This window comes from Esox lucius, chromosome 24, assembly GCF_011004845.1.
Source record: "Esox lucius isolate fEsoLuc1 chromosome 24, fEsoLuc1.pri, whole genome shotgun sequence".
Lineage (NCBI taxonomy): Eukaryota > Metazoa > Chordata > Actinopteri > Esociformes > Esocidae > Esox > Esox lucius.
In genome coordinates this window covers 9,690,426-9,712,223 of record NC_047592.1, presented here as the reverse complement: position 1 = coordinate 9,712,223, position 21,798 = coordinate 9,690,426, and the positions used below count along the sequence as shown (strand labels likewise).

The 21,798-nt window shown below is 43.6% G+C and overlaps 3 protein-coding genes across 8 annotated transcripts; all 3 read left to right on the top strand.

Moving 5' to 3' along the window:
• The first annotated feature begins 260 nt into the window (after positions 1-260).
• LOC105020669 (CTD nuclear envelope phosphatase 1A) lies at positions 261-11,505 on the top strand. 2 transcript variants are annotated; one of them, XM_020043602.3, is made up of 9 exons: positions 261-586; positions 805-1,074; positions 4,832-4,898; positions 6,590-6,708; positions 6,800-6,871; positions 6,986-7,102; positions 7,538-7,649; positions 10,112-10,196; positions 10,305-11,505. In XM_020043602.3, exons 2-9 carry the CDS (start codon positions 970-972, stop codon positions 10,363-10,365), a joined length of 738 nt encoding a protein of 245 aa, XP_019899161.1. In that variant the 5' UTR covers positions 261-586; positions 805-969; the 3' UTR covers positions 10,366-11,505. The 2 variants fall into 2 exon arrangements, with proteins under 2 accessions (XP_019899161.1, XP_028973791.1); XM_029117958.2 differs by having other exon boundaries at positions 261-1,074.
• Positions 11,506-14,088: 2,583 nt separating this feature from the next.
• gabarap (GABA type A receptor-associated protein) lies at positions 14,089-16,824 on the top strand. The gene is given in 4 exon segments (NM_001304256.1): positions 14,089-14,341; positions 15,646-15,724; positions 15,812-15,930; positions 16,064-16,824. Coding segments are annotated over 4 exon segments (369 nt in total). The 5' UTR covers positions 14,089-14,251; the 3' UTR covers positions 16,145-16,824.
• Positions 16,825-18,209: 1,385 nt separating this feature from the next.
• LOC105020673 (G protein pathway suppressor 2) lies at positions 18,210-21,610 on the top strand. 5 transcript variants are annotated; one of them, XM_010887873.4, is made up of 10 exons: positions 18,210-18,297; positions 18,727-18,844; positions 18,963-19,072; positions 19,175-19,287; positions 19,535-19,614; positions 19,837-19,916; positions 20,142-20,319; positions 20,445-20,605; positions 20,750-20,845; positions 21,197-21,610. In XM_010887873.4, exons 2-10 carry the CDS (start codon positions 18,751-18,753, stop codon positions 21,287-21,289), a joined length of 1,005 nt encoding a protein of 334 aa, XP_010886175.1. In that variant the 5' UTR covers positions 18,210-18,297; positions 18,727-18,750; the 3' UTR covers positions 21,290-21,610. The 5 variants fall into 5 exon arrangements, with proteins under 5 accessions (XP_010886175.1, XP_010886173.1, XP_010886178.1 ...); XM_010887871.4 differs by having other exon boundaries at positions 18,286-18,375; XM_010887872.4 differs by lacking the exon at positions 18,210-18,297 and adding an exon at positions 18,329-18,461.
• Positions 21,611-21,798: the final 188 nt, after the last annotated feature.

Below are 21,798 nucleotides of genomic sequence, written 5' to 3'. Positions count from 1 at the left end.
TGTTAAAGCGTTGCATTCACAACATCGTTTCTTGGTAATAGTAGGCTGTACATTGACTTAGTTACAGTGTAAACAGCTTATCAAGGATAATATAGAACGTTTTGTTAATCACTTGCATCTTTCACCACTGTTTGTTCAGGGTTAAAATCAATATCACAGCATTTAGTGGACCGAAACCGACATGGGCGAAAATACACGTTTCTAATTCTAATTGATAATCGCCTTCTCAGTTTATGTTTTCTACGGGTACGTGCTGCGCGCCACAGTTATTTTCGAATGGGGGTGAGAAGACTTCTCGCGCGGAAGTGACGGGTAGGCGGCGATGGCGGCTCGCAGTTCGATTCCGGATTTGCTGTAAACTGCAAGCAGTTTTTAGGCTGACTGTTTGACTTTTGCTTGTTTCAAGACATTATTTTTGTAAATTTAACACGGACTACATACGCGTATTAATTACCGCTTTCAAATTTCATAGACAGAAAGTTTTTAGATATTTTTCTCCAAGGGTTCAAGGTGGTCAACCTACCGAGCTAGCAGCTAGCTGATAACCAGCTAACATACGCTACAGTACAGTAGCTTGGAGAGACGGGTGTGTGGCACACTGTGTACAGACTGTTCAGCTAACTAGTTATCTAGTTGGTAGCCCGCTGACCAGTTCGATAATTGTCTTGGTGCAATTGTTTACGTAGGTTTTCGGTCGTGTTTTTATAACGTTATTCTACTACACAATGGCAATGCATTCCAATCGATGAGAGTTGTGCAGCAAGCGTGCAGAGGCACTCACACGTTTGCTCGGTCTTACGTTAGTCTTGTAGATTTGGACGCGATTGGTTCGTTTTGGAGAGGTTATATCGGTTGGACTCTTTGGACCCGAAGCCGAACCAGATTGGTCAACTTAGCTGAGACTGAGAGGATTAACTTTTAGTCCGTTCAACGTCCTGTTCCTGTGTGGGTCCTTGTGTGGTCGCCGATATGCTGAAGACCAGACAGTGTCTACTTGGCATCCGCACTTTCCTGGGTGTAACGTCCAGAATATGGGGCTTCGTTTTATACATTCTCAGGAAGCATCTACGCACCGTGAGTATTAATTGTTTAAACCAACTGGGCCTTTCAAGTCACGTGTGTTTACATTGTCTGGAGTTGGTCTTGTGTGTCTGGGACATCCACACAAACGTCACCATGTCTTGGTTACTGCTGTCATAGAACTGTCACAAACCTAAAATTTAATCAACCTCACGTCCGAAGCAATCATCTCAAGCAGATTGCCATATGAAGTCTGTTCCAAAGGTATAGGGGCGCAAAAGTGTAGAATAGATCTACGTGTGCAAATGTCACTAAGACGCGTAGATAGTGATAGGCGCCTAAGGGTAAAAGCATGCCTTGAAATGCTCTCCAGATGGGGCTTGTCAATCAACTCAACTCCTTCTCATTCTGTCATTTGTTGACCGAACCATTCCTACTGGGTTACTTTTGTAGCCACCTACTATAGCCTAGTGTTACGTGAATGTTCTGATGACAAAGAGAAGTATCTTGGGAAGGCCATGAGGTGTGCACGATCCCTACGACACTGGTCAAAATTACTGGTTCCTTGATGACCCTGTTATAATAGCTTGATGGAAACCCGGCTCAAGTGGCAACCTATTTCCTCCTGTACAGCCTCTATGGTTGTGAGCGTGATGAAGGAAGAGCTCATGTGTGTGATATTGCAGGTGTGCTGGTTGTCTTGCAACTACCAAGCTGGTGGTGTTTTCACTGTCTGGCTGTCTCACTGAACCGGGCTGCTCATTCACACACTGGAGATGACACCCTGGTGTGGCCCGACTCCGGCCTCCACTGCGGCACATTACCCAGAATGACTTGTGTCTTCTACACCTGTCGTAACCAAAGTTGGCCTGTGGACCATGTAAACACAGGCATGCCCGCCGGTCCTTAATCTGACGTGTGCCAGACAACTGATAAGCCAGCTGCGTCATAATCTTCGTTAGAGTCTGTTTGGGAGCAGCCCACCTGTACGTGTTGGCTGGTCTGTGACCAAATCCTCAGTTAATGAAGGGGTATAGCTAGCCCCCACGCTAACTAGCAAGACATTACACACTGGCTGCGGAACACCGCACGGCACCCACTTCATTGGGGGGGGGAAGGCAGAATCTTGAAGACGAGTGGTGGAGGGCGAATGGCGGAGGGCTGCTAGAGGGTTTCCCTGTTCCCTGAGGGGGACATCAGTAGCGCTGGCTTTCACCAGTTGCTCACAAACTGGTCTGTCTGTAGGCCTGGTAAAGCCGTGCCAAGCTCTGCAAAGCCTGGGACCAGGTCCAGTCAGTCTCCCTTTTCAACTTGGACCTCTGTTCCAGTGACCCCCGGCGTCCTGCCGGGGGTTCTATATATAGACCTCATGGAGAACAGGACAATGAGGCGGAGGTGTAACGCTTCTCAGTCTGATGTCTGTCATCTGCAATGAGCGGTCACTAATTCCCCGTTAACTGGGGTCCTGATGTGGCCCAGGCACAGCGGTCTAAGACAGTCTGTCTGGAATTCACGTACCACTGCAGTATGGTTTGAATCTGGCCTTTGGTTCTTTCAGTGAGAGACCCGAGCCTCGCATTCCCAACAGCTTCTGTACAATGAAGCATAAAAATCCCAAACTATATAGATTCGGTTTTATGGATATATGACATACAAGTCGTTTCTCCCTGGAGTTTTTCACGATATGCAGGTAATGCTGATGAAATATGTAGCAACTTAGTTGTGGGCCTACTGGACAGTCCATTTCAAGTGGAATTCTCTCGGCCGGTCCCTGTCCCTCTCGGCCGGTCCCTGTCCCTCTCGGCCGGTCCCTGTCCCTCTCGGCCGGTCCGGGTCCCTCTCGGCCGGTCCGGGTCCCTCTCGGCCGGTCCCTGTCCCTCTCGGCCGGTCCCTGTCCCTCTCGGCCGGTCCGGGTCCCTCTCGATTCAGATTAACATTCATATTTGACAAACATCAAGGGATGAAGTAAATGGCAAAAAAATAAATAATAGATTATTGCTGACAGCAACTAGTAGAAAACAGAGAGGTTGAGCCAAACCAGTTGACGGCTTGACGACCTGTCCCTGGTGCATCAGCCACTCCTCCCGGTGACCGGTGTTCCTGTTCAAACTGATTTATTTACATACATCCTTATGATAAAGCATGAATTCAACGTTTTTCCAAAAGGAGGAAGTGGAGGGCAATTGAGGAAAAGGGCCCAAGTTCTGTGGATGATGTCTTGTGGCCATTTTTATATTAATTCAAATCAGAGTTCAATAATTTGATGTTGTGATTACAATGAATAATGTAAATTAATAAAATAAAAATCCTGCATTCTTAATTTTTTTTTTATATTACCATTATATTTCTATGGATATGTAGGCCTAGTTTTATACACTCAATTATACACTACAATTTGGGAGCAGACAATGGAATTATAAAGGATTTTACTCAGTGAGGTTTGAGGCACTAGATTTGTTTTTAAATAGATTCTTCTGTTTTATTTTTCATAATTAATGTAACTTCCATAGTCTTGGTTAACCCTGAACGGAAGTACTGTGTAATTGATCAGATGCTTAAGTTCTGGGTCCATATGTGTTAAGAGAAGAAATCAGAACTGGAATGAAGAACTCCACCATCTCGATTTTAAAATGATGTGTAAGTGTACATTGTGGACCAACAATGTCTCGCATTCTGTTGTCTCTTGACAGTTTAAGGTGCTGTCTATCTGTATGTACCTAGTCGTCCGCGGACAAAACAGCAGTAACCAAACGTTGTGTGTGTGTGTCTCTCTCTCTCTTTGTGTGTGTGTGTGTGTGTGTGTGTGTGTTTGTGTCTCTCTCTCTTTCTCTCTCTGTGTCTCTCTCTTTGTGTGTGTGTGTGTGTCTCTCTCTCCCTCTCTTTGTGTGTCTCTCTCTTTGTGTGTGTGTGTTTGTGTCTTTCTCTCTCTGTGTCTCTCTCTTTGTGTGTGTCTCTCTCTCCCTCTCTTTGTGTGTCTGTGTCTCTCTCTGTGTCTCTCTTTGTGTGTCTCTCTCTCTCCCTCTCTTTGTGTGTGTCTCTCTCTCCCTCTCTTTGTGTGTGTCTCTCTCTCCCTCTCTTTGTGTGTGTCTCTCTCTCCCTCTCTTTGTGTGTGTCTCTCTCTCCCTCTCTTTGTGTGTGTCTCTCTCTCCCTCTCTTTGTGTGTGTCTCTCTCTCCCACTCTTTGTGTGTGTCTCTCTCTCCCTCTCTTTGTGTGTCTCTCTCTCCCTCTCTTTGTGTGTCTCTCTCTCCCTCTCTTTGTGTGTGTCTCTCTCTCCCTCTCTTTGTGTGTGTCTCTCTCTCCCTCTCTTTGTGTGTGTCTCTCTCTCCCTCTCTTTGTGTGTCTCTCTCTCCCTCTCTTTGTGTGTGTCTCTCTCTCCCTCTCTTTGTGTGTGTCTCTCTCTCCCTCTCTTTGTGTGTGTCTCTCTCTCCCTCTCTTTGTGTGTGTCTCTCTCTCCCTCTCTTTGTGTGTGTCTCTCTCTCCCTCTCTCTGTGTCTCTCTCTCTCCCTCTCTTTGTGTGTGTCTCTCTCTCCCTCTCTCTGTGTCTCTCTCTGTGTCTCTCTCTGTGTCTCTCTTTGTGTGTGTGTGTGTCTCTCCCTCTCTTTGTGTGTGTGTGTGTGTGTCTCTCCCTCTCTTTGTGTGTGTGTGTGTGTCTCTCCCTCTCTTTGTGTGTGTGTGTCTGTCTCTCCCTCTCTTTGTGTGTGTGTGTCTGTCTCTCCCTCTCTTTGTGTGTGTGTGTGTCTGTCTCTCTCTCTCTCTCTCTCTCTCTCTCTCTCTCTCTCTCTGTGTGTCTGACTTTCTTCCTTGTTGCAGGTTATCCAGTACCAGACAGTGCGGTATGACACTCTTCCCCTGTCCCCCATCTCCAGAAACAGATTGAGTGAGTACACCCATCCCTCCATCCTCTCCTATCCCCCTCTGTCCTTCCTGCATCCCAGGAAATTGGACCCAGTTTGGTCACTGTACACACACTGACCCCAACCGCATTATGCCTGTCCCATGTGCCAAATTAGTTTTTATTTCACGTTACTGGTAGGCAATACCCCATTGCTGTATGTTTTTATTTCGATATGGAGAAAAGTGGCCCTCAAATGAGTGACCACAGTACTTAATGCATTGTAGTCCAGCCTCTCCAGAGGACCCAGAGCCTTAGCCCTGAAATAACTCACCTGTATCAAGTAAGGAAGGTCCTGACAGTCAGGAGTCACTGTGGCGGGAACCGCTATCTCCTGCCTCCACCTGCCCATTTGTCTCTCCAGACAGTTTTCGGGGTCGAGCCCCTGGTGATTTTATCTCACGACGGCGCTGCTCGACAGCTGCCCGTCCCCTGCCCGTCCCCTGCCTGCCCATTGGATCTTTCCAGTTCGCCATGCTAGCTCAGGAATTACATCTAATACATGGAATAGCTGGGGGAATGGTTGGAGAAACACTGATATAAAAAGGTCTATGATGCAATGGATATGAAATGTTCCAAACCAAATCCTATTACTTAAGGAATGTGGCCACTATACAATAAATCTAAGTTTGATTTGGTTAATATGCCAAAATGGATTTATGGGAAAATAAAAAATAATTAAATGTGTAGGTGTTTTCCAGAATAATATTATCATGCATGCTAAATATGAGTCGGTTCAGAGTCTTTGTTTTTTTCACTTTATAGCGGTTTTACTTTGCGCCTGGACACATTTTCATATTGCGTTGTGGCCAGTGGCAAGGGATGCCGACCAATTTTCTTTGTAAAGAAACAAAACAAATCTACTGTTTTGGCTTGTCAACTACAACCAAATAATAACAGAAAAATAAAACCAAGGAAAAATAAGTGAGCTTCCGCTTTAGGTCACTGTTCAATAATACCTGTAGACTAGTCTTCCAAGAAAGAACTTTAACCTTTTCAACGCGGGAAAATAAATCATCACATGCAAACAGCGGCAGTTGTAGATGAAACAGCGGCAGGTGTAGATGAAACAGCGGCAGGTGTAGATGAAACAGCGGCAGGTGTAGATGAAACAGCGGCAGGTGTAGATGAAACAGCGGCAGGTGTAGATGAAACAGCGGCAGGTGTAGATGAAACAGCGGCAGGTAGGCATACAGTCATACCTGTGTATCTAAAGACAACATATCTGCATGAAACCAAGCTACCTTTTCAGTAATCCCACTTGTTCGTCTTGTATTGGCCCGTTTGGATGAGGTCGGACTCGCCGGGGGTCAAAGGTCTCAAATAGAACCCGGCTCTGTTTAGTGCCTGGTAAAGCACATGCATGTTTGGCAACAAGTAGCGTGTCTGTCTGCATGTTTTTTAACCTAACTATGTTATGGGGACAAACATTTACCCAGTGTTTCTGGTCAAACCAGAAACATTTGACTAATCAGGGCTTTTTTCCTGTCCCAATTTTGGCAAGTCAATTTTGGATTAGTTTTAGGTTTATGGCAAAAGTTACAATTAGGGCTAAGGTTAGGGTCAGTGCCATTAGGACTTTTTCAAGGACCATCAACTTTGGTGTCCCCCATTTTCATGGCTGAGTAAACATGTTTGTGTGTGTTTGTGTGTGTGTGTGTGTGTTTGATATTCAGATGCCGTGAAGAGGAAGATTCTGGTGCTAGATCTAGATGAGACGCTCATCCACTCTCACCACGACGGGGTCCTCAGGCCCACTGTGAGACCAGGCACGCCCCCAGACTTCATCCTCAAGGTGAACGTGCGGTGGCCCTGGTGGGCGAGTATACCTGGACACATGTTGACGACGCCTGTTTTCTAAGCGCCCGCTCTTCTCCTTCTTGCAGGTAGTAATTGACAAGCACCCTGTCAGGTTTTTTGTACATAAAAGGCCACACGTCGACTTCTTTTTAGAAGTGGTGAGTATAAGTTTGCCGCTTTCCCCTCGTGAACTGTCTTTTTTGCTGTCATCAGCGTTGCTCGGTTATGTTTGACCGGTTCTTTGGCTAACTGAGAGCGTGTCATCCTTACAGGTCAGCCAGTGGTATGAGCTGGTGGTGTTCACGGCCAGTATGGAGATCTACGGATCGGCGGTGGCAGACAAGCTGGACAACAACAGGAACATCCTGAAACGCAGATACTACAGACAGGTATCCCTTTGGGCTATAAACGCGTCTGGACACAGCACCGGCTTTTCATTTTGCTGCCTATTCTTGGTCTTTTGAGAGCATTGTTTCATGGGTTGCCTGAAGCATGAGGTAAATAGGAATACAGCAGTAGTGTGGACGAGGACTCGCACTTAGGGGCAGCTGGATTCTGTTCTGAAAGTTGTGCGCTGGGTTTTCTGGGGTCACACAGAAGGGAAGAGGAGAAGCCCATTAATGTTAAGATTAGGCTGTTTTTCCAGAATTTGCCCTATTTGGAGAGTTTGGTGTTCAACGTGTTGTTCTCAGTTCACGGTCAGAATTCGTGTTTTGCTCGTCCAAAGCTTTGAGAGTCTGTGGAAAGCACTTTAGTAGGTTAGTAACTCATTATCGGTTCAATGATGTATTTGCTTACACTCTGTCTTTTCCCTGTGTCTGCAGCATTGTACGTTGGATCTAGGTAGTTATATTAAAGACCTGTCTGTCGTACACGATGACCTGTCTAGTATTGTCATCTTGGACAACTCGCCTGGAGCTTACAGGAGCCATCCAGGTGAAACATTCACACACTCGTATGACTGCTATATAACACATGTTGTAATTATCTTGTTATATGTCTGTTGCTAATAGATTTAAATCACTATGCAGATCGCGGTTATCCCGAGCAACATATAGGGGAAAACTAGACACTATAGGACACAACAAATATTTTAGTTTGTCAGTTGGGGATTCAAACCAGTGACCTAAAACACTAAACATTAGAAACATCCACCTCTGTTATTATTTGCTATACACACTGATCAGCCATAACATTATGACCACCTGCCTAATATTGTGTAGGTCCCCTTTTTGCCGCCTAAACAGCCCTGACCCATTGAAGCATGGACTCCACTAGACCTCTGAAGGTGTGCTGTGGTATCTGGCACCAAGACATTAGCAGCAGATCCTTTAAGTCCTGTAAGTTGCGAGGTGGGGCCTCCATGGATTGGACCTGTTTGTCCAGCACATCCCACAGAGGCTCGATTGGATTGAGATCTGGGGAATTTAGAGGCCAAGTCAACACCTTGAACTTGTTGTGTTCCTCAAAACATTCCTGAACCATTTTTGCTTTGTGGCAGGGCGCGTTATCCTGCTGAAAGAGGCCAATGCCACCAGGGAATACCGTTGCCATGAAAGGGTGCACATGGTCTGCAACAATGCTTAGGTGGTACGTGTCAAAGTAACATCCACATGAAGGGCAGGACCCAAGGTTTCCCTGCAGAACATTACCCAAAGCATCACACTGCCTCCACCGGCTCACCTCCTTCCCATAGTGCATCCTGGTGCCATGTGTTCTCCAGGTAAATGACGCGCACGCACACGGCCATCCACGTGATGTAAAAGGAAACGTGATTCACCAGACCAGGCCACCTTCTCCCATTGCTCCGTGGGCCATTTCTGATGCTCACGTGTCCATTGTAGGCGCTTTTGGCAGTGGACAGGGGTCAGCATGGGCACCCTGACTGGTCAGCGGCTACGCAGCCCCATATGCAACAAACTGCGATGCACTGTGTGTTCTGATACTTTTCTATCAGTACCAGCATTAACATTTTCAGCAATTTGAGCTACAGTAGCTTGTCTGTTGGATGAGCATCAGTGAGCTTTATGACCACCTATGACCGTTTGGCAAGTTCACTGCTTTTCCTTCCTTGGACCACTTCTGATACGTACTGACCACTGCAGACCAGGAACACCCCACAAGGGCTGCAGTTTTGGAGATGTTCTGACCCAGTCGTCTAACCATCACAATTTGGCCCTTGTCAAAGTCGCTCAGATCCTAACGCCTGCCAATTTTTCCTGCTTCTAACACATGAACAGAATGTTCACTTGCTGCCTAATATATCCCACCCGCTGACAGGTGCCATGATAACGAGATTCGCTTCACCTGTCAGTGGTCATAGTGTTATGGCTGATCGGTGCATTATATGCATTTGTATGTTCTTTTTAAGACGAGTCTGAGGTGATTTCAGAAAATTTATTTAATCTAGAAGCATGTTGTCAAACCAGTTGCTGTCAGCTTAGTGGGGATGGATGGTTGCCAACCAGGTCTTGCATGTTTTTAGGAAACAAACAACCCACAATCCAATTATGGTATTTCAATAGAAGCTGTCATTTGCCTTGTTATAAACATTTGAGGATATGGGTAGGAGTGCAGCTACCAAGCAGTAATCACTTATGCCCTAGATATACATGAAATGCTTTTGTAGATGTTATGAGTAACATAAGTGATAATCACATATGTTGTCTATACATTACCTTGGAAACAAGACAAGGAATGTATAGAAAACAAAACAAGAAGACTCAGGGAATCAAGGTTGAGCCAGGTCCTTTCAATAAAATATATTTTTAAGGTAATATTCAGAACGGAAGCGTTTATTCCACATCTGCCAACAAACAATACTAAAGACACACATTTTCCAGTGGAAATAACTTTTATGAGTTCTGATATTTTCAGTAAATCTGATCGTTTATTCTGTTGCCAAGTCTTTTTGTTGTCAATAGGAATGGTTAGGAACAATCGGTCCTGACCATTCCTATAGGAACCATATGTCTATAGGAACCGCCAGTCCTTTGATGTAAATGTCCGTTCCCCAGCTGTGGCTAACAGTCACGTCAACATCTACCGCCAGAAAACCAGCAAAGTTGCTGTGATGATTTTGTTCAATTCCGTTCATAAGTTACTGGTCCATGATTTTCTTTTCCTGGTGGTTTTTATTACAGTAGATATGATCCCATTGCAAAGGGAACATGGAGATACAAGTTAGCTACCTTGTGTCAAAATCTGACAATAATGGTTACAAGGATTTCCTACTTTCCTAATTGTATTTTCAATCATTGTCCAACCCAAGATGTTCTGGAAAACCTACAAATTGTGGGCAAGTTACCAGAATTATGCAACTCATAAATTGGTTTATTCATACTTTTAAATGCATAAGTGCTCTCCTTTGTTTTTGAGTCTCTGTGTTTGCCTTCCAGACAACGCAATACCTATTAAGTCTTGGTTCAGTGACCCCAGTGACACAGCACTCCTTAATCTGCTGCCTATGCTAGATGCCCTTAGGTGAGTATCTCAGTGGATGACAGTCATGTACGTTTGGGCTGACTAACCCGTTGTAACAGTATTGTGTAGAATCCGTACCTTACAACTCCTGCAACTGTTCTCTCTTAGGTTCACCGCTGACGTCCGGTCCGTCCTAAGTCGGAACCTCCACCAGCACCGGCTCTGGTGATTGGCTGATTTTGCGGAAAGGGTTTTTCGCTGATTGGCCCAGTTTTTAAAGCCCATTTCCCATTGCTCCACTGTTTCCAGCGCAGTGGACCTTTAACCTCTCCACTCAACCCCCTATCCGAAGGGAACAGGGAAGGGTCCCAGCAGAAACATGCGGAAGAACTAAAAGAGAGCGATATCTGAAGAACCAGGAAACAACTGGGGGGGAGGGGGGAGGGGGGCTAGATTTTCATTTTTCTTTAGTTGTATGATTTTTATATTTTTCAAGACATAGTGGAGTATCTCTGCCTTAAAGTTCCGGATACTGACTCTGCGTACATACGCGTTGGGCTGCGTTCGTGTACATGAGTTGGGAAAATGCTCGCGTTCGTTCGTCTTGGTTAACTTCTGATGTCACATCAACGAAAGGGGCGAGGAGCGAAGCGTCCTGTGTTCCTTACACTGGACTCTGCAACCAGATCACCACCGGCATCTCAAGTCAGTACTGGACTTCACATAAGGAGGCCCAGAGCAACTGGACAGGAGAAAACTGACTGATAACATTTGAATGTGATTTGAGGGGTGTTCTTGGCTCCGTAGATCTACCAGGGTGATTTGCTTACAAGTGGGCACCAACGCTTGAGTTACGACGGGCCAATTCATGCAATTAAGATTTGTTACAGCAGAAATGTCTGAATGAATTATAAAGCAGTCTGATTTAAATTTTTCAGTTAGAAGTAATAATCTCGCAAACGATTTCCTCCGAACCCTCTGTAGGATAAGAGAGTGGCATGAATGAACTGAATATTTGGAAAGAAAAGATGTGTAGATGGTGGAACCAATCACTTTGAACATCAGTTTCTAATCCTTCATAACTATGACGTATCTGGATATCGACATTATAGAAAATCATATTCCTGATGCATCATTTCAGTGTATGAGATTTGCACTTAATTTCTGGGATTTCCCTTTTTTTTGCTGCTGTTTCATATTTGAAGCAGAACACGCAACCATCTACGCCCCTGGTTGTTTTGGAATCATTGTCCGCCCCTGTCTTTTTAATGCCATTTGAACAATTTCAGTCCTGTCAAGGCTCCAGTCATGACAGCTTCTTTTTGGCTCAGTCCCCATGTCTGTGTTACTAATAAAACACTTGTCAGTATTGACCATTTTTACATGGCTCTCCTTTTAAGATCAGCCTATCCTAGGAAAATACTCTTAGTAAAGGGCATGTCTAAATTATATTTTTTTATTGGCTCATCTTGCTATTGCACAAATGTTTTTGTTATAATATATTTTAACTACCTGTATGGATTAGGGGAAGAAGTTGTTTTTTTTTATTTTGTTGGTGATATCATTTTATTAAGGGAGTTTGTACATTGTCTTCTCTGACACTTTCCCTCGTGTGGTAAGATTAATAACTCCTAATGGTCATGCAGAGGTGACAAGAGATCAAGAGGTATCAAGAATGATTGAGGTATCATTTATCTATTAGTCCCCTTATGCCATCTGAAAACATGGGTAGCACTGTATGCAAGTACTTAATGTTCTACTTTGTTTGCAACATAGATATACACAGAGGACTTAAGTGGGAGAGAGCAAGTTTTAGCATGGACATCAGCATATAAATGTGGCCTTGGTGGGACTTCCAACTTCACTTGCTACTCCCTCTAAAATGACCCCTACTGGGTTATTAGGCAGTTCAGAATAGTAGCCAGTTGTCTTCCCTTAGTATCTTTTTCCTCACCACTGGTGTATTTCCTAGTCCTGTCACGCTTCAGGCAATTCCATTAACAATAATCTCAAAATATTGGTAAATGGCATTCAAATGAAACAAGTAACCCGGCTACTGTGCCCCCAAAACTTTTTTTATTAATTATTTCAAACCCAGATATATACAATATAAGTTTTACCAAAAACATTTTCAGGAGTAAAGGCACACATTTAAATGTTCTTTCATGGTTCCTTCTCAAAGGTGATTGGAGGTCAGAGGGGAGGAACCAATAATTTTCTCCAACAATGGGGTTTGAAGAATCACCACAAACACAGGAGAAATATGCCATTTAAAATAATGTTGTGGTAGAATATTTAGAATTACATTCACCAAAACTGCATTTATTAAATGCCCAAAATATTTTGACATTTTGTGCAACTGTGCAAAGCAGGACAGTTGTACAGTGTCGATGAAAAAAAACAAGCAATCATAATACTGCCCTCTGCTGCTCAGTTACTGAGGCTCAAGCAAATGGAAGACCTTCAATATACCATGGCTAAGAGATGTTCTTAAGCACAACAGTGTGCCTAGGTAAAGCACTACATTGGCAATCACTGTATTGGCAATATACCACATATACTGAGATACCTTCATAAAATATGCCATCATAAAACTGTTAGGGTAACATGGGGCAAGACACCACCACCTAGCCATTTATTTTTTCTTTATAATCATTACCCTAAGCATAGCCACCTTCAACACAATAATAACTGAACTTTCCTTTTTGGTGTCAGTAAATAGACATTGATCTTAGGATGGGCGTACAATCCCAAACTACCCTACCAATGCAATTAGAACAGTTGTCATGTTATACTCCACAGTCTCAATGAACATATAGCCTAAGTATACGTTTAATGTCTTGGAATATTTTTTGGCACACTAAGAAGGGATTTATCATGAACCCAGATAGCAACTCCTGGCGGGCTCTGGATGGTCAGTGTCAAGGTATGCGTCCTCTGAAGCACATCTGATGCTATTCTGGTTCAAGGAAGTCTATCCAGAATAATTGGTGTCTGTCGTTTGTTTTTGTAAGAGTTAAAGGTCAGCGTAGATGTCACTGATGAGTCCTGAAAGGGTCAGATTTATTAAATCTCCTTTATTTAGGAGCTTTTAGTTGCAAGCCTGTAGATTGAGCATTGGATGGATTATACACAGACGGGTAAAACGTTTTCAGACCAGGTTAGACAGTTTGGAAAACCCTAGATTGCGAAGTCTATTTGGAAGCAATGGTTGAAATGACTCAAAGGCTAGCCAAATCAACAAAAACAGCAGATATGTTGATTAAGACCCTCAAATTTCATTGGCACTAATAAACTTACCATTAATACAAATCTGAATCTTACTGAATTACTTTTTGCTTTGAGAAGATAATGTTTAACATGTTCATTTTATATCGACTGCAACCTTAAACAGAACAGCAACATGACTCGCAAAATGTCCTACACTTGTGTAACTGGCAGATACTAACTGCTACCTGACACAATGGTTGCTAAAGCGTGAATAGACCTGGGAATATCGCTAGGGATGTTTTACAGTCCAGTATAGCAAAAACTCTATGTCAAAACATTAATTGATTTCACCCATTATTCTAAAAGTCTTCACATGCTGCAATGAACCCACACTGAATAAACACGCGTCAGAAACTGCAGTGGGTGGGTCATATGACAAGGGCAGTAGCCTCATCACAGCTGGTTGTATGGAATAAAGTAGTTCACGTTAAGAAAGAAACTACTATTTATAATAAATATGTTGCCACAATAACAAAACACATACTACTCGCTTGTTAAGGAATCCTGGCATTCACAATATTTGCTGAATATTAATAAACATTAACTACAAATGGATAACGGTTCTTGGTGTTCTTCGCCAATCCTATGCGTTTCTAAAAAGCCTTGTGACTGAGCGTTGCGCAAACTCTTTTGCGAATTCGACTTGCCGTCCTCCACGTCGTTGTTATTGTATACATCCGCCGCAGTCGCACTAGGAAAGAATCAGAGGCCGAGCACAACACAGCTGTAGTCAATCAAGCTAGCTAACGTTTGTTGTCTTGATCCGTGTGTCGACGAGTAGTTGCTTGATTATACACTGTCGAGTATCTTACATCGAACTACCGACAGCCTACATTTGTTTTACCATGAAATTTCAATACAAAGAGGAGCACCCCTTTGAGAAGAGACGGTCCGAGGGCGAGAAAATAAGGAAGAAGTATCCGGACAGGGTGCCCGTAAGTACAGCAGCCAGCTCTTTGGCGTTATTCTAGATTGATAACGTCAAACATCTAGCCTAGCTAACTGCTCTCAATGATTTTGCTTGTCAGTATTCGATCATTTCTAGGTGAATATGGTTTATGATGTTCACACGTCGAATTATATAACGTTAGTTAGCCTTATGTAACATCACCAAGCCATGTAATGTTGTTTATTTCACCAAGCCATGTATTGTTGTTTATATTTTTCCACAATGAAGCCAAAGACGTGTGGTATGGCGCTTTACTAACGTTAGCTAGGTACTGTCAGTAACATCAACAATTTACTGTAGCTTGGTAATGGCTTCTGCTAAAATAACTAGGCAGTTGGCATAACGCAGTTTGATTGGTAGACGTTGTAAGTCAATATTTTGGTCTGTATTGAATCTAAGTTTTGTTTTTACTCGATGTACGGCAGGCTGTGAACATGGTAGATTTTGTTAATTGTACCGAAAGGGGCCTTATGAAAACTAGTTATAATTTAATATAACCTTTTTTCTTTGATTAAAACCATACTCGAACCTTCTACCTCAACTTGGTTTGCCAATAGTAATTTTCTACTTGCAATAATAAAACCTTTGACAGACGTTGGAGTGGTTTGCATGTTGAAATAAGTGTAAAGTTACCTTAAATAGCCTGGACATGGTGTCTATAAGTAGTTAACTTGTTTACTTAGCATGTAAAGGATTATTTTTAAGACCCCTCCCCATGCATGTCTTTGGCTGACATGTCGATAGATTCTTTCTTTTATTTTCAGTGTTTTCTTTGGCATGATACATTTTGACCTGGCTAGGATGACACTAAAAAAGTTATTTTCATTATTTCTGAGATGAGGCCTAACTGTCCAAATAAATGGCCAAGATGGTGTAGGCTTGTTTTCTTGGAGTGGGTTTTAGGCAATGAATGCATGTCTTGGACTAACCACTGAGACGTGTTCTTCTCTGTGTTAGATCTGGTTGAATTTGAGCCCTTCACTTGTCCTGCCTTTTTTCAAGCAACTGGATTTGTGTAGAATACCAGGGGGTCCAATAGATGTTAACAAAAACACCACCTGCATTGGAGAATAACCAGTGGGACATGTTCTCAGATCCCCTTTCGTCAAAATGTGCAGTGAATGAGCTTGACCAGTGCAATAGTTGTTGACAGTTAATGTGCCACTGAAGACCTCATTATAGATCTTAGTGTAAAGAAGCATTTGTGTATACAACACATTTTACATAACGGGATAACCATGCAGTGTCTATCCCTTCATAATTATTAAATTTTTTTACTCCTTATTTAAGGTAATTGTGGAAAAAGCCCCCAAAGCAAGGATAGGAGATCTTGACAAGAAGAAATACCTTGTGCCCTCTGACCTCACAGGTAGGCAACAGTGTATTTCAGTCATGTCACCCATGAGTCACCAACCTTTAGAACCGTAACAGTCTAATTCCTTTCCCTTTGCCACAGTGGGTCAGTTTTACTTCCTCATCCGAAAACGAATCCACCTGCGGGCCGAGGACGCCTTATTTTTCTTTGTAAACAACGTCATCCCTCCCACCTCTGCCACCATGGGCCTGCTATACCAGGTATGACTGTCTTGGGTATCAGCATCTGATCCGGCTCTCTGCTGCTGGTTCTACCGGGATGATGTTCAGGGCTGCCGTGGTCTCCCCCCTTTGTTTTGTCAGTTAATACAACACCCCTCTCTTTGTCTTTCAGGAGCACCACGAAGAGGACTTTTTCCTCTACATTGCCTACAGTGATGAGAGTGTCTATGGAGACAGCCAAACGGGAATCTGAACCTTCTCTCCTTCCTCGCTGAGTCTTCTCCCTGTCTCCATTGAAACGCTACATCCAGCTCAGCAGTCTAGGGTTCCCAGAGCGAAGACGTCAGATGCACTTCCACCCTCCCCTTCCCTCAACCATTTTTTGTTTCCTCCAGTAATCTTGCCACAGTCTGAATTGTATTTGCTTCTAGGTCTCCAAGGTGGTTTTCAGTTTTGTAGTGCTTTATCACGCTGAAATAGGTGACATTTTGAAATTTGTTAGATTTAGACTTACCAGTAATTATTTAAAATGTGAAAAAGGAAAAATATGTAACTAAGGATCTACAATCACAAGTTAAACTACGTTTCGTTTGGCAATGAAGTGATGTTTGTTCTTAATGTAGTAAGACAATGTCTTGACAGTATATTTGAAATCTAACAGGAGTACAATAGAATTCAGACTGAACAGTCACTCTCTGTGTCTTCGCTTTCAGTGATTAAAATTATTTTGATTGCCACTATGATATTATTGTAATTATTTTTAGCTGGCTTAATTTCTGAAAGTTATTGTAAAGCTCTGTGCAAATTTTACTTTTTAATGTTTCTTTTATTTTATTTTTAAAGTTTGAACTCTGTATACAGCTGTGTTATTGCTGTTATTGGTATACAGCTCCACTCATGATCATACTTCATAAAAGGTGATTTAAAAAGCCCAATTAAGTTTCCTGTTTTGCCTGACTACTGAATTGTGAACACATGGAAAATGGTTTCTGCAATCTGTGTAGAAAACACATTGGTGTATTACTTCAGGCCATTGTCCTATTCACACTTGAGCTTTCAAAATTGAGTCATTTTCATTGCTGCACTGACTACCAAGCAGATTACAGCCGATGTGGAGGAAATCAGTTTCACTGCCTCATTCCAGACATGGTAGGCCATTCAGACCAACAGTTTGGTACATTCTGAGGGAAAAAAAGAATGCACTGGTGAGCTCTACAACATGAAAAGGCCTGGATGTCCATGGAAGACAACAGTGGTGGCTGATAATAGGATAATTTTCATGGTAAAGGAAAAACCCCTTCACGACATCCAGCCAAGTGAAGAACACTCCAGGAGGTTGGCATATCATTTTCTAAGACTACCATAAAGAGAAGACTTATATATGGAGGGTTCACCAACAATGTGAATCATAAGTCTCAAGAATAGAAAGGTCAGACTAAAGGTTTGCCAAAAAACCTTTAAAAAAAGCCACCCCAGTTCTGGCACAGCATTCTTTGGACGGAGGAAACTAAGATCAACCTGTATCACAATGATAAGAAATAAGTATGGAAACGGCTTGTAATTGCTCATGATCTGAAGCATACCACATCTGTAAAACACTGGAGGCTTTCAATGGCACTGGGTCACTAGTGTTTATTGGTGATGTGACGGAAGACAGAAACCGGCAGATGAATTCTGAAGTGCATAAGGATATATTGTCTGCTCAGATTCGGCCAAATTCAGCAGAGTTGATTGTACAGCACTTCATTTTACAGATGGACAATGACCTAAAACGCTGTGAAATCAACTTTTTTAAGGCAAAGAAGTGGAATATTCTGCAATGGCCGAGTCAATCACCTGATCTCAACCCAACTGAGCATGCATTTCACTTGCTGAAGACAAATTAAGGCAGAAACACCCACAAACAAACAACAACTGAAGAAAGCTGCAGTAAAGGCCTGGCAAAGCATCAAAAAGGAGGAAACTCAGCATTGGGCGATCCATGCTTTTTAGACTTAAAGCAGTCATTGTCTGCAAAGGATTCTCAACAAAGGATTAAAAATTGACATTTTATTTATGATTGTGTTTATTTGTCCAATTACATTTGAGTCCATGAAATAAAGGGACTGTGTATGAAAATGGTTTCAATTCCTAAATGTTTCATACAATATTTGTATTCAACCCCTTGAATTAAAGCTGAAAGTCTGCACTTCAATTGCTCGGTTGTTTAATTTCAAATACAATGTGGTGATGTACAGAGCCAAAATTATGAAAACTTGGTCAGTGTCCAAATATTTCAGTACCTAACTTTGTCTGATTAGAAACTCGTTTTTTAAGGTCTGCAATAAATGCTGAAAGAAACTACAATTCCCAGGTTAACAAAGTAAAACCGGAAGCGTTCTTTCACATCGGAAGTGTACCATTTGGGTAAATCTTTTTTTTAATCCGAAATTCATAATACTAAGTCACCGGTTTTTTTTTTTTAAAGAAAACTGTCATTTTATGGTTTGTAATCTTACTAAATAACCAAGCTAAATAATCTCCAAACGGAGAAGAACGTTTACTATTGAAAGACCCGGAGAGCGACGAAGGTAGCGAAGTTCTCTGTTTACAACTTCGCGCCTGCTGGCCCTTCATCGCGTTAGCAATTTAGCTGGCTAGCTGTTATTTTATAGATCGGTAAACCAGCCTTATTTAATGAAACCTTACATAGCTAGCTGGTGGTGAATGAATGCAATCGGATAGCATGTATTTCTCTTTTCGGTTCTGACGTGTCAGGTGCTATATTAGTACTTGTGAGCTATTGTCATTGCTATTGCCCGAATGTAAGCGTTTCAAAAATATTTTTTCATTCAGCTGGCCCCTCCGCTGCCTGTCACCATGCCTGCTCTGCTGGACAGACCGAAATTGTCCAATGCCATGGCCAGAGCCCTTCACAAGCACATTATGAGAGAAAGGGAGCGCAAAAGACAAGGTGAGTAATCACAAAGCATAGTTTGACTACTGCATTTCTCGCCAGCACTTTTGGTTCCATGATTTTGTTATTGAAATTGGTAGACATCTCTAAACGTCAATTCAATTCCAAATCTCAGAGGAGGAAGAGGTGGACAAGATGATGGAACAGAAGATGAAAGAGGAAGAAGAGAGAAAGAGGACAAAGGAGATAGAGGAGAGGATGTCCTTAGAGGAGACCAAAGAACAGGTCAGTGAAAGCAATAAAGGCATACAGGTAAGAACTACTGAGAAATACGCTACTCGGCTAAGCTTGCATATCTTGTCTCTCTTTCCCTCTTCTTTTTCAAAGGTTATGAAGATGGGGGAGAAACTGCAGGGACTTCAGGAGGAGAAGCATCAGCTCTTTCTTCAGCTGAAGAAGGTCTTGCATGAAGAGGAGAAGAGACGCAGAAAAGAGCAGAGGTGAAAGGAGCCTCTGACCCCTGGAGTGCATCACACATAGTCCACTTCCTCTCCTTTTATATTGATATTTTTTGAAATGTGTGCTTGATGAAACCTATTTATATGCCTGGTTGTGACCGAAAGGTAACAAGGCAAAAAAGCCACTTTCGATAATTGAAATGGAACCCTCCCAGGCTGAAGTGGGAATCGCATCAGAATTTGCTAAACATTAGAATAAACGTTTCACCTGTTCGTACCTCTCCTGCAGTGACATCACAACACTGACGTCAGCCAGCTATCAGCCCAGTTTGGCCATGCACACAGGGCAGCATCTTCTCAACATCCAAGGTGAGGGTTACCTGTTCAAAGGTATTAACACATCAGCAGTTACTTTTAAACTGCATCAAAATATATCGAGGATTACCGGATGCATTTATCGCAAGCGGTTTACTTTAAACACATCCTCAATTCCCAGCAGGCGGTGTGTCCGTGAATTTCTTCTGACATGCCACCACCTTTCTTTCCGTCCGCCACGCTTCCATTTCATTACTGATGTTTCTGTCCTGCCAGGCAGTCCGGTCAGTCACAGCAGATCTGGGGCTCTAATGTCGGAGCGCAGTAAGCAGTTGTTTCCAACACCCGTTATCCCGGTAAGTGGTAACTGGAGGGCCCTCTGCATATGTCATTTCGTACCTATGCACAGGAGGTCGCCGTTGTCTTCCACTTGTATCAGAGCTGCAATATGGCAAACAAATTGAGTTCGCCAGGATTCGCCCCTAGCCGGATTTGAATCCTCTGTGTTGTTGTTTCCGAGCACCTCCCCCCTTTGCCGCTAAGCGGCAGCAAACGACAGTTCCTTTCTCCTCGTCCCACAGGGCCGGCACTACCAGACCCAGCCTGGGTTCAGCACGGCCCCGGCGGAGCACGGTCAGTTCGGCGGCAACCAGTCAGTCCACGAGAGCTACGGGGCGGCCCAGACGCAGCACCCTTCCGGCTACGCCCCTGGCCCGTCTGTACCCGGCAGCTTCGCCGGCAGCTCTCAGATCAGAGGAGGTGCGTGCGTTCTTCGGGGCCGGTCGAATGTCAGTGCCTCCGACTGTAAAATGGAGTGTTCTCAAACGTGTATTGACGAGTCTTCACCGTGTGACTGTGCACGTACGTGTGTGTGTCCTGGCCAGGTGCTTCTGCGTTCCAGGCTATGCAGTACCTCCCCCTTCAGCAGACCGGCTACGCCGTCCACAGCCACTTCACCTCGCAGCCGGGATTCATCCCTGGTGCCGGAATACCTCTCCAGAAACAGCTGGAACACGCCAACCAACAGTCCGGCTTCACTGACGCGGTAAGGACAGCGGTGGGTGGGAGTTCCCCGGGGGGAGGGGGGGGGGGGAATTGCTAAATGTAGTTAGAAGCGTGGCTTCTAATCGGGACGCTGGTTCTTACCTCTTGCTGTTTTCCCGTGTTTCCCTGGACAACCTGGTTTCAGGGTGCCCTGAGACCCATGCACCCCCAAGCCCTCCACGCATCCGCTGCTGGCCTTCTCCCCACCCCCTCCATGGCTGTCCAGATCCCCAGTCCCAAGGTACCCCTTGACCCCCCCACCTGTCCCCCCCCACCCCACCCCTTATGGTTTACTTGCCGCTTTTGAACCACCTCTCCCATCAGAAACAAGTCCCTCTTAGAGTGGGTTATTGCTTTACTTCTGTAAGGAGCATTAGACGGAAAGGTAATTGTTCTTTTTGCACAATTTACCCAAGCGGTCATAGCCAAAGCCAGAGAGAAGCCAGGGTGTGTCTTCAGTATGAACGCATCCCAACAGTTGCACACGTCTTTAATGTATCGACTGCAATATCATGTTAGTCATGGCTCGGTTGTTTCAAATGTGCAAAGTTTGCCTTAAAGTGAATACATAATTCTTCTTTTTGTCCACCAGGCACCTTTTCAGAGTTCTCCCCAAACAGCTCCCCGCCTCTCCTTCATCCCCCATGCCCAGAGTGGACAGAGGTTCTACCACCACAGCAAGTAACCATGGTTACCTGTCCACACTGAACCTGGAGTTCTAACAGTATGGTTTCATTGGCTCACACAAGTCTTTTAGAAAACTGGAAGTATGGGATGGTGAACTTGGATTATGACAGTTGATTGTAAAGCCCACACTTTGACACTTGTTTCTGTAGGATTAGTTCTTGTATAGTTTTTGTCAGTGCTGTATTCAGTTTTAGTGGCCTAGATGTTCAAGGAAACTTTTCTCCCCTGTGAAATTGTATAGAGATTTCAGTTGTATGTTCTGGATGTATTACCTCAGAAACCATTATATCCTCTAAATAAAAGAAAAAAGCGGACACCATTTCTAACAATTTGTGTCATCTTTAATTCGTTTTGGGGGCAGGAGACATTCTGCACAGTTTGGACTTTTTTGAGAATACAATAAAGCAAAAACCAAATGCCATAACTTCTCATACATGAGTTTGTACAAAGTAATAAAGGGTACTTGGTGCCTCTTCGTGTAGGTGACCCAGTGCATCTACTAGCTAG